Below are 10,391 nucleotides of genomic sequence, written 5' to 3' on the forward strand. Positions count from 1 at the left end.
GGGCGCCGCCTGCCGCAATCGCGTCGCCACTGCAGCCCTTTCCTGGCGCCCCCGCCCCTCCACGGCCGTGAGCCCGCCTCGCGCCTCCCATTGGCTGTCTCCTCTTCTCCCGCCCTTCCCGGGCTCAGCCACTCGGAGCCCCGGGGTGGGTGGGGCTTGAAGCCCGGGTGGAGCGCGCGCCCCGATTGGCTCTGAGGAAGGCGGTGACGTGGCCGGAGGAGACCTAAACTGAGGCTCAGCCACACCAGCACTGGATTAGTGGTAGGCGGGGCGGGCCTGGGTCGGCGGCCAGAAGCGGAAGTGGAGGAAAGATGCAGGTGGGGGGACAGTAGCTGGGGAGGTGAGGGGCTGGGGAGGTGAGGGGCTGGGTTGAGACCCCTGAACTGAGTTCAGCCCGCCCGTCCCTGACCTGCTTCCCGGGCTCCCTCCGGCGCGCGGCCCTCCCCGGCCCGTCGTGCTGGCCCCGCAGGGTGGCGGTTGGGTCGGTGAAATGAGCGCGCGAGTGGCTTGTTCGCACCCAGGACTCACGCCCCGTTCCCCGCCGTGTTTCCCGCCAGGACCATCAGCACGTGCCCATCGACATCCAGACCAGCAAACTGCTCGGTAGGAGGGGGCACCTCCGCTCAGCCAGCTGTCAGGGGGAGGCCTGGCCCCTTTGCCCCTTGTCACCAACAGATGGAGCCCCGACATCCCAAGGCCCCTGTTGAGGCGCTGACCACTCGCCCTGTTCTATGCGCCCGTCTGTGGCCGGATTGCCCCGCTAAGAGGAGCGGGAAGGAAACAGACATAGAGTCTGTACTTGACCTGTGTTTTCTACTTTAACATTTATAACATGTGTTGTCAATCATATCTTTCAGGCACAGAGAGGGTGAGGGCTTACCTTAAAGATGGTCAGCTACTGAATGGCAGATCTGAAGTTAGGCAGAACCTAAGTCTGTCAGGTTCCAGTATCTATGCTTTTTGTATTATGCCGAAAAAAACCCTTTTTTTAAAAAAAAAAAAGGTTCCATCTCCCCTTGATTTTAGGAGGAAGAGGGACATAGATCCAGTTGGAAAGAAAAACCTTTTCGTGGCCAGGCCATCTCCCTGCCATCTGTATCTGATCTATATACCTCCTCCCCAGTTCAGAGCCAGGGAAGGACCTCTTCATTCTGACCCCTCCAGGGCCACGCACAGCTCTTGGGTTTGTTTATATATATATATAAATGTATTTATTTATTTTTGGCTGCGTTGGGTCTTCGTTGCTGCGCGTGGGCTTTCTCTAGTTGCGGCCTGTGGGGGCTACTCGTTATGGTGCGCGGGCTTCTCTTGTTGCGGAACACGGGCTCTACGTGCGCGGGCTACAGTAGTTGTGGCACGTGGGCTCAGTAGTTGTGGCACGTGGGCTCAGTAGTTGTGGCTCACGGGCTCTAGAGTGCAGGCTCAGTAGTTGTGGTGCACGGGCTTAGTTGCTCCACGGCATGTGGGATCTTCCCGGACCAGGGCTCGAACCCGTGTCCCCTGCATTGGCAGGCAGATTCTTAACCACTGCGCCACCAGGGAAGCCCTGGATTAATTGTTTGATGCTGGTTTGTCATTAAGATGACATCTGTTTGCCTCATCTCTTTGCTTCTACTACTGTGACATCTACAGAATTTTTCTTTCTGAAGATTTTAGAGGACTACAGTGGAGGGAATATAACTGATAACTAATGTGGGCCCTCAGTGTTTGACCAGCTGGCAGATTTATTAACAAGGGCAAGGTGGCCACTTAGTGGAGCTTCTTTAGTTTCATTGCAGATTTTTCTCAGCTCTTCAGCACACGTACACTCTTGATGTCATGAAAAGGACCAATAAAACGACAACCATTTATTGAAGGTTTATTCTATACAAGGTGCTGTTTTATGTGCTTGACGTTATGAAAATGAAGATCACTACAATTCATTGAGCCCTTGCCATGTGTCAGACACAGCGCTCAGTGTTTTACCTTCATTCCCCCTTGTACTCAGTACCTTTATCATCCCCATTTTACATGTAGGGAAACTGACGCACAGAGAGGTTGAGAGACTTGCCCAAGAAAGTTGATAATTAGAAGCCAGGACTATCTGACCACAAAGTCTAGCTCTTAGCTCTCTCCTACTGAGGAAATGTACATGGCTCTTATCCACCTATACTCTCTACTAAAAACACAGATCTGGGCCCAGAATCCAGGAGGTCAGTCACATGGGTATTCATGTGTGCAGGATGGTACTTCACTGGTAAGAAGAGACCAGTGTTATCTAGTCCTTAGGGCGCTGTAGGTAGTAGGGGCTTTGCAGTTGTTCATTCATCTGGTATTTGGCATAACCATCTTGTATTTTCCATTGTCATGGTTAATCCCAGCCCTGAGGAAGTGGAAGTTGAATAGCGTCTGCTGTCAGTAAGAAAGATATAATTATCCGTGGAAGCAAAAACATCATGGAGAATATGGTCCAAATTGGCACTTTGATGTCAGGACCAATTTAAAGTTTTACTTTATCCCTGTGTTGAGGCAATCACTTTATAAAAGTCACACTGTGGATGAAGTCAGGTTGCCGGAGTCTGTTTAGCCCCAAGCATCCCTTTGGGCCTGTCTTCATTCACATCTTCCCGTGACCCCCACACCTTAACCAATATGAATACAACTTTTAGCCAGTGCCTTAGCATATTTCACTTGAATCAGTGATGGAATTTTGGCCATGGGAATGGGAATGCTGTGATTTGGGTGTTTCTCCTGTAGACTGGCTGGTGGACAGAAGGCACTGCAACCTGAAATGGCAGAGTCTGGTGTTGAACATCCGAGAGAAGATCAATGCCGCCATCCAGGACATGCCAGAGAGCCAAGAGATCGCCCAGCTGCTCTCTGGATCCTGTGAGTGCTTTGGGGCTACATTACTGGACACCCCCTCTTTCCTGGGGCGGTATATATCAGCTGAGCTGCTCCCTTTTCTATAGCCATAGGGCTGACCCCTAAAGAAAGAGAGGTTTTTATTTGGGGTATAGATGCTTGTTTCTTTCAACACAAAATGATGAAGGGGAGAGCTATGCCTGCTAAAGTTACTAGCATATACGTGAGTCAGCCATGCGTGGTGGCCACAGTGGGTGGGGAAGACACTGTAATTCTCAAAGTCTTTGTTCTTCCTTGCTTTCCAGACATTCATTACTTCCACTGCCTAAGAATTGTGGAACTTCTCAAAGGCACTGAAGCCTCCACAAAAAATATTTTTGGCCGGTACTCTTCACAGCGAATGAAGGCAAGTGTGGGCGATGGTGGTAACACGCAGCTGGAGACCTCCAGTCCAGAGGGTCAGAGCCTGTCTGGTCTCGCTGAGGATCCAGTGGAGACGCCTACATGTAATATTTCCTCAACTTTCTCTCCGTCCCCACAGTTTATGCCAAAAGTAGATCCTACCCCTGGGTTTGCATTTGCTTTGGGGATCGCTTGTTGGCACCACACTCTTAAAATAAAGTGGGTGGTCCAGCCAGGATTATGAAGGAGGACGAGGAGTTTGATGTGATGCAGAGACTGGGAGAGCCTCCCCGGTTGGGGGACTGAGCTGGGATGCACTCAGCGGCTGCTGAGTGCTGTTCAGGCCCACTTCCTGTTTCTTTTCTTAGGATTGGCAGGAGATTGTAGCCCTATATGAGAAGGACAACACCTACCTAGGTAAGGTGGCTCAGCCCAGGAGTTCCAGTGTCCATGGGGAGGTCCACTCCCCAAGTTCTGAGACAGTGGGCTTCTAGGAGGCACAGTTCACTTGGGGGAAGAGGCTGGGGTGTAGATGTCTGTGAGGTGGGAAAATAAATTCCACGAAGAGTGTTGGGAGGAGGACGACCACCAGGCAGGTCGTGGGCATTTGCCAAGCAGGTGTGTGCAGACCGACTCCCTCTGCACCCCTGTGCTCCACTGAGCACAAGAGGCACGGGTTGTCCTGGGAGCTGTATCAGGGGCCTGAGGGAGTAACTAAAGGGCTGACTGTAGTTTGGGTTGTGTTTTCTAATAGTATAAATAATTATAATAGCTAATATTGACGGAACACCTACTAAATGCAAGGAATCGTACTTGTGTTTTATATGGATTCTCTCTCTTGATCTTCATGATAACTATTATTGCTCCTGTTTTGTAGCTGAGGATTGGATTAGAGAGGTTAAATGACTGTCTTAGGTTCCACAGCCAGGAAGGGGAAGAGCTGGGAGGCCAACCCCGTGCTCTTCACCACCCGACTAGGGTATGTTTGTGTGTGTCCTTGGGGCATGCCTGCCTTATGGTGTGCAGATCTGGGGTGAACTTCCTGGGCCCTTCTTTCTCAGTGGAACTCTCCAGCCTCCTGGTTCGGAACGTCACCTACGAGATCCCCTCCCTGAAGAAGCAGATCGCCAAGTGCCAGCAGCTGCAGCAAGAATACAGCCGCAAGGAGGAGGAGGGCCAGGCGGGAGCTGCCGAGATGCGGGAGCAGTTCTACCACTCGTGCAAGCAGTATGGCATCACGGTGAGCGGGCATCACGGTGAGCGGCGGGTACTTGCCGTGGCAGGAGGACGGACAACTGGGGCCTCTGTCTGTCTTCCTGGGCCCAACGCCTTTGCTTCTGGGAAGGGCTTCCCTCTCCACCTGGTTGGGCCCTTCTCAGGCCATTTTCTTGCCTGTCTCTAATCTTCAGGCGTATTCTTTAATCTGTTGTACTCTGCTTCCCACCACTTCTGTCTAAGCCCACCTCGTGGATCCTCTCTAGGGGGACAACGTCCAAAGAGAACTGCTGGCCCTGGTGAAGGACCTGCCGAGTCAGTTGGCTGAGATTGGGGCGGCGGCCCAGTCCCTGGGGGAAGCCATCGACCTGTACCAGGCCTGTGTGGGGTTTGTGTGTGAAAGGTACCGAGGGCCTGTTTCTCCCCAGCGGGGGGGACAGTTTAGCTACTTCCCCAGCGGTGCTCTCTTCTCCACTTGTATTTTCCCCACGTGACATTTGAGAGGCCGGGCCCATGCTGGCCTCATGAGTGGGCAGCAGGAGGGTCAGCTGCCTGCTCTGTTGCAGCCCCACAGAGCAGGTGCTGCCGATGCTACGGTTTGTGCAGACGCGGGGGAACTGCACGGTGTATGAGTGGAGGATGGGCACGGAGCCCTCGGTGGTGGAGCGGCCGCACCTCGAGGAGCCCCCTGAGCAGGTGGAAGAAGACGCGGTAAGACAGGCCTAGTAAGAGCCGCTTCCTGCCCTCCTACGCCGTCCACACCCCACTTGAATTCAGAGTCCAGAGGGAAGAAAGGCGTATTCCTGTGAGAGAGACTGTAGGTGGAAGGGCCCAGAAGGCCCTACCCCTTTATTTTTCTGGCTTTCTTGAGACCAGAGAATAGATGAGCTCTGAAGAGGCTCAGCAAGCTGGTCAACTTTGAACTGGGACCCCTTCAGTCCCCTGAGCTCTCTGAAGATGGGCTCTCCTTTGGGAACTTGGAGGCCATTATGCTTAAACAGCGCACTCCCTACTGAAGCAGCTGAGGCCTAGGGGAAGGCAGCCCCCTTTATTCACCCATCTTCTGCGAGCTAACACTTTTTTCCTCCTTCCAGATTGACTGGGGCGACTTTGGGGTGGAGGTGGCGTCTGAAGGGGCTGACTCTGGCATCTCTGCCCAGGCTGCTGGAATTGACTGGGGCATCTCCCTGGAATCGGACTCAAAGGTTAGGATGCCCTCTCGGTCCGTCTCTCTGAGGACTTTCTGTGATTGCTGCTTTGGTGATAAGAAAAGTGTTGTCTCTGTCTTTAAAGACATCACATGAAGTTCATAGTTCTTGGACCAGGTGTAGTCCAGTGTGGGGCAGAGTTGCCAAAGTGACATATCAGAGGTTTGACCTCTTTCTTCCGGTGTTCGGGGCAGGTATGGGGATATAGGCAGGTGGTACCTACGTGCATGGGCCCATAGTGCCATCTTTGCCACCTCCATCAGGGCTGCAATGTGCCGTCATTGAATTTTTTTTTTTTCCCCCCCGACTGCCCATCATTGAATTTTTTATTTTTTTTTTTAGAGCAATTTTCTTTTTTTTTTTTTTTTTTTTTTTAAATTTATTTACTTTTGGCTGCGTTGGGTCTTCGTTGCTGCACGCGGGCTTTCTCTAGTGGTGAGCGGGGGCTACTCTTCATTGCAATGTGCAGGCTTCTCATTGTGTTGGCTTCTCTTGTTGCGGAGCGCGGGCTTCAGTAGTTGTGGCACACGGGCTCTAGAGCGCAGTCTCAGTAGTTGTGGCGCACGGGCTCAGTAGTTGTGGCGCACGGCCTTAGTTGCTCTGCGACATGTGGGATCTTCCCGGACCAGGGCTCAAACCCGTGTCCCCTGCATTGGCAGGCGGATTCTTAACCACTGCGCCACCAGGGAAGCCCCGTCATTGAACTTTTGAGGGCTTTGGTTTATTCCGGCTCCCTTTGCTGGGGAAAGTTCTCCCAACACTGCTGGGGTTCTTTACTCTCCACCCAGGAAGCTGGGGGTGATGAGATAGACTGGGGAGATGATGCTGCTGCTCTGCAGATCACCGTGCTGGAAGCCGGAACCCAGGGTGAGTGCACCCCTCCCTGCAGCCCTGGCAGAGCCTGCCCCCGTGTCTCCAGAAGCAAAGAAAAAGTACACTGCCAAGATTGGGCTTCTCGGACGTTTACCTGTTTTTTCAAAATCTTGATGATGTGAGTGCAGGCGGATAGAGAGAAGTTCTTAAAATTAAATCTAGAAACTCTCAACTTTTTGGATACTGAATGTGGGTCAGCTGTTCTCTGGGGAGGTTCCGAGAGGGCTGATAGGCTCTGAGGCCTGACCTGGCCCCCCCTCCCCACAAGCTGAGAGTAGGGATCTGAGCCACTAGAGGGCAGTGCAGCATGAGACTTCACGCCCACTAGAGCGAAGGAACTTTCCATTCTTTGGAACTCAGCTCTGTGGTCCTCCTCACAGACTTGGGTTGGCACTAGTGCCTGATTAGGGCTGAGACAAATGGGAAAGGGTAACCCTTCCCACTTGGGTTGGAACAGGAAGTGGCCTTAGTGCAGTGTCTGTGTCTGTATTAACCCACCAGGACTTCTCAAACTGAGAGTCTTCTCCAGTCCTCAGCAACTTTATCACTTCTCTTTCTTTCTGGCAGCTCCCAAAGGTGTTGCTAGGGGCCCAGATGCTCTGACACTTCTTGAATACCCTGAGACCCGGAATCAGTTCATCGATGAGCTTATGGAGGTACCTTTGTCCTCTGGGTGATGCGGGGGGAGGCCTGGCACCAGCATAGGCGGCATCGCTCCAGATACCTTACTTGACCCTTCCTTTTTGTGTAAGGGTGCTGAGCACTTTCCTTGTTCTGGAGCAGAGACTCACATATTAGGGTGCTCCCCCATTCATTCAGCTGTGTTTATCATGTACTTCCTAAGCCCCTGGCACTGTCTGAGGTGCTGAGCAGCGAACAAATCAAAGTCCTTGACCTCATGGATCTTATATCCTAGTGGGGAAGGCAGACAAGAAACAAGACAAACAAGTAAAATATGTAGTACGTCAGGTGTTAACATAAGTGATGTGGAAAAAGAGAGCTGGGGAGGGAGATGGGGTTACTGGGAAGGGCTGCAGTTTTATGTTGGTGGTCAGGGAAGGTCTTGTTGCCAAGGTGACCAGTAAGTCAAGACCTGCAGGGGGTGCAGAGAGAGCCATGCTGATATCTGGCAGAAGAGCTTTCCAGGCAAGGGGAGCAACGCAGAAGCTTTGAGGTGGGAGGTGTCCTGCAAATGTGATGAACAAGGAGGCCACTGTGGCTGAGCAGGGGAGCTGGGGGAAGTAGAAGAGCCCAGAGAGCTGAAGGGAGTCGGAAATTTGGCTTTTACTCTGAGGGAACTGGGAAGCTGTTGGAGGTTTGGAGCGACATGTTCTCATTTGTGCTTTAGTATCATCCCTGTGGCTAAAGTATCCAGCAGCCTAGAGGAAGGAGCCAGTGTTCTCGGATCTTCTTTCTGGGACTGGGAAGCGGGGGGCTTGTCTTTGTTAATCTCTGGGTCTGTCCACTTCTCGGTGGCCTGCTGGCTGAGGAGGGCCTCATGGAAGGCCTTGTCCTCACCAGTCTAGTTCAAGTTTCTGTGGTCCAGTAAAAGTGACAAGATATGCGGCTGGTTCTCAGATTCTTCCCAGCCTTTTCTTAATCCAGGGCTTCTCAAACATGGATTCCTATTCCCTGAATCTCATTCTTCCCATGGAGAGAAAATACCTTCACTGGGCAGAGAGAACCCTTTGAATCTCTGCATCGTAGTTATGTGCCCCATAGCCTGGGAGGAAGGAGAGGGGTCCAGGGCCAGGTAAGGCCTGAGACAGCAATGAGGGACTGAAGGGTGATGGTGGAGGCTGCCCCAAACTCCCACATTATAGTTGGTGAGTTTTAGCAATAAAAATGTTCAGAGGAAATAACTGCTCCTCAACCAGAATCTAACCCTCACCTTATTCTTCATTTTGACCAGCCTGAGGGCCTAGCTTCTGAGTTCTTTTCTCGGTTTGAACCAAATCCTCTTCTGTCCTCAGCTTGAGATCTTCTTGTCCCAGAGAGCAGTGGAGATGAGTGAGGAAGCAGACATCCTGTCCGTGAGCCAGTTCCAGCTGGCTCCAGCCATCCTGCAGGGCCAGACCAAAGCAAAGATGGTCACCATGGTGTCGACACTGCAGGATCTGATTGGCCGGCTCACCAGTCTTCGAATGCAACACCTGTTTATGATCCTGGCCTCACCAAGGTCTGGCTTTCCCCTTGTTGTTGGGCTGTTCAAGGGCATGCTGCAGGGCCCTGCCATCTCAGGTAGCCCTGACTCTTTTTTTTATACATGTATTTTCTTCCTTCCTTCCTTCCTTCCTTCCTCCCTTCCTCCCTTCCTTTCTTCCTTCCTTCTGCGTTGGGTCTTCATTGCTGCGCACGGGCTTTCTCTAGTGGCAGCAAGCAGGGGCTTCTCATAGCGGTGGCTTCTTGTGTTGCGGAGCACGGGCTCTAGGCACGTGGGCTTCAGTAGTTGTGGCTCACGGGCTCTAGAGCGCAGGCTCAGTAGTTGTGGTGCACGGGTTTAGTTGCCCCGCGGCATGTGGGATCTTCCCGGACCAGGGCTCAAACCCGTGTCTCCTGCATTGGCAGGCAGATTCTTAACCACTGTGCCACCAGGGAAGCCCCAGCCCTGACTCCTTGTTTCCTCGTCTCCACGACCCCTTAGACCTCATCCCTTCCTCCCATAACTGCACCATCCCAACTGGGGATGGCGGTTCTCTTTGGGGCAAGATGGGGTGGTTTGAGATATGCAGGCAGAATCTGCTTCCCCTGTAGGATGGGGAAGCGGGAGTGGTACTCCTTGCAAGAAAGAATTGAAGGATGTGGAGGCTGAGAGGTCAATTAGAGACTTGGTTTCCTGAGCCTCAGCAGTTGGATGGGGACACCCAGGTTGCACAGCGACACCGAACCCTTACCTGAGTGCCCGGCCCAGGTATGTGGACCGAGTGACTGAGCTCCTCCAGCAGAAGCTGAAGCAGTCCCAGCTGCTGGTTTTGAAGAAAGAGCTGATGCTGCAGAAGCAGCAGGAAGCCCTTCGGGAGCAGGCGGCTCTGGAGCCCAAGCTGGACCTGCTGCTGGAGAAGACCAAGGAGCTGCAGAAGCTGGTGAGACAGGAAAGGCAAACCCGCCCAGTTTCTGCAGAATGAGGTCCCTTTGTCTCTGCTTCCTGCCCACTCTGTATCACTGTCTTTCAGATTGAAGCTGACATTTCCAAAAGGTACAATGGGCGCCCCGTGAACCTGATGGGAACCTCTCTGTGACATGCTCCCCGTTCTTCCTGCCTGTCTTCTCAGCCTTCAGGATGGAGGAGGGACAGCCAGGGGCCCTTCCCAGCCAGAGACCAGGCTGACTGGAGGACGGAAAGCCCCATGATGGAACCATCACCCAGATGGTTACCTTGGCACTCACTGTACTCTCTGCAAGAAGCTGTCTTAATTGGTCCTGTGACCCATCAGCCTCAAACCACAGCTTCTGCTCTTTCTCATTATCTAGTTGGACTTAATAAAAGAGGAAGAGACTCTTGTTTCACTACTGATAGTGCCGTTCTCCGGGCCTGGGGTTGAGGCTGCATGGGGTTCTTGATCCTGTGGAGTGCCAGGTTGGGGACTTTTCCTCTTTGCTTCTGGTGGCGGGGGTGGGGGGGGGCCCGATTAGTATCTACAAATGGTTCAGCAAGGGGCTCTGGGGTAGCTGAGTCAGCTGGGCCCCTTTCTCTCCATAGCCAGGCCCAGACTGCCCCACTCAGGCCAGAAGCCCAAGGGGAGCAGTCAAGTGGCAGCCTTGTTGGAGCCAGCAAAGCTGTATTTTCCTTTTAATCACAGCTTACCTCTAGCCGGAGGGAAAATGCGGTTTGCGGAGGAAGGGTCTGAT

General features: G+C 52.8%; 1 protein-coding gene across 3 annotated transcripts; it reads left to right on the plus strand.

Moving 5' to 3' along the window:
- The first annotated feature begins 214 nt into the window (after positions 1 to 214).
- On the plus strand, positions 215 to 10,052 carry CDK5RAP3 (CDK5 regulatory subunit associated protein 3). 3 transcript variants are annotated; one of them, XM_061174782.1, is made up of 14 exons: positions 215 to 317; positions 558 to 603; positions 2,737 to 2,868; positions 3,150 to 3,250; positions 3,615 to 3,663; positions 4,308 to 4,486; positions 4,728 to 4,864; positions 5,028 to 5,172; positions 5,556 to 5,666; positions 6,458 to 6,536; positions 7,110 to 7,198; positions 8,516 to 8,721; positions 9,454 to 9,625; positions 9,716 to 10,052. In XM_061174782.1, the coding sequence occupies exons 1-14, from the start codon at positions 312 to 314 to the stop codon at positions 9,779 to 9,781; spliced, it is 1,518 nt and encodes a 505-aa protein (XP_061030765.1). In that variant the 5' UTR covers positions 215 to 311; the 3' UTR covers positions 9,782 to 10,052. The 3 variants fall into 3 exon arrangements, with proteins under 3 accessions (XP_061030765.1, XP_061030766.1, XP_061030767.1); XM_061174783.1 differs by lacking the exon at positions 558 to 603 and having other exon boundaries at positions 221 to 317; XM_061174784.1 differs by lacking the exons at positions 215 to 317; positions 558 to 603; positions 2,737 to 2,868; positions 3,150 to 3,250; positions 3,615 to 3,663 and adding an exon at positions 4,075 to 4,225.
- The last annotated feature ends 339 nt before the right edge of the window (positions 10,053 to 10,391 follow it).

Source organism: Eubalaena glacialis, chromosome 19 (genome assembly GCF_028564815.1).
Source record: "Eubalaena glacialis isolate mEubGla1 chromosome 19, mEubGla1.1.hap2.+ XY, whole genome shotgun sequence".
NCBI lineage: Eukaryota > Metazoa > Chordata > Mammalia > Artiodactyla > Balaenidae > Eubalaena > Eubalaena glacialis.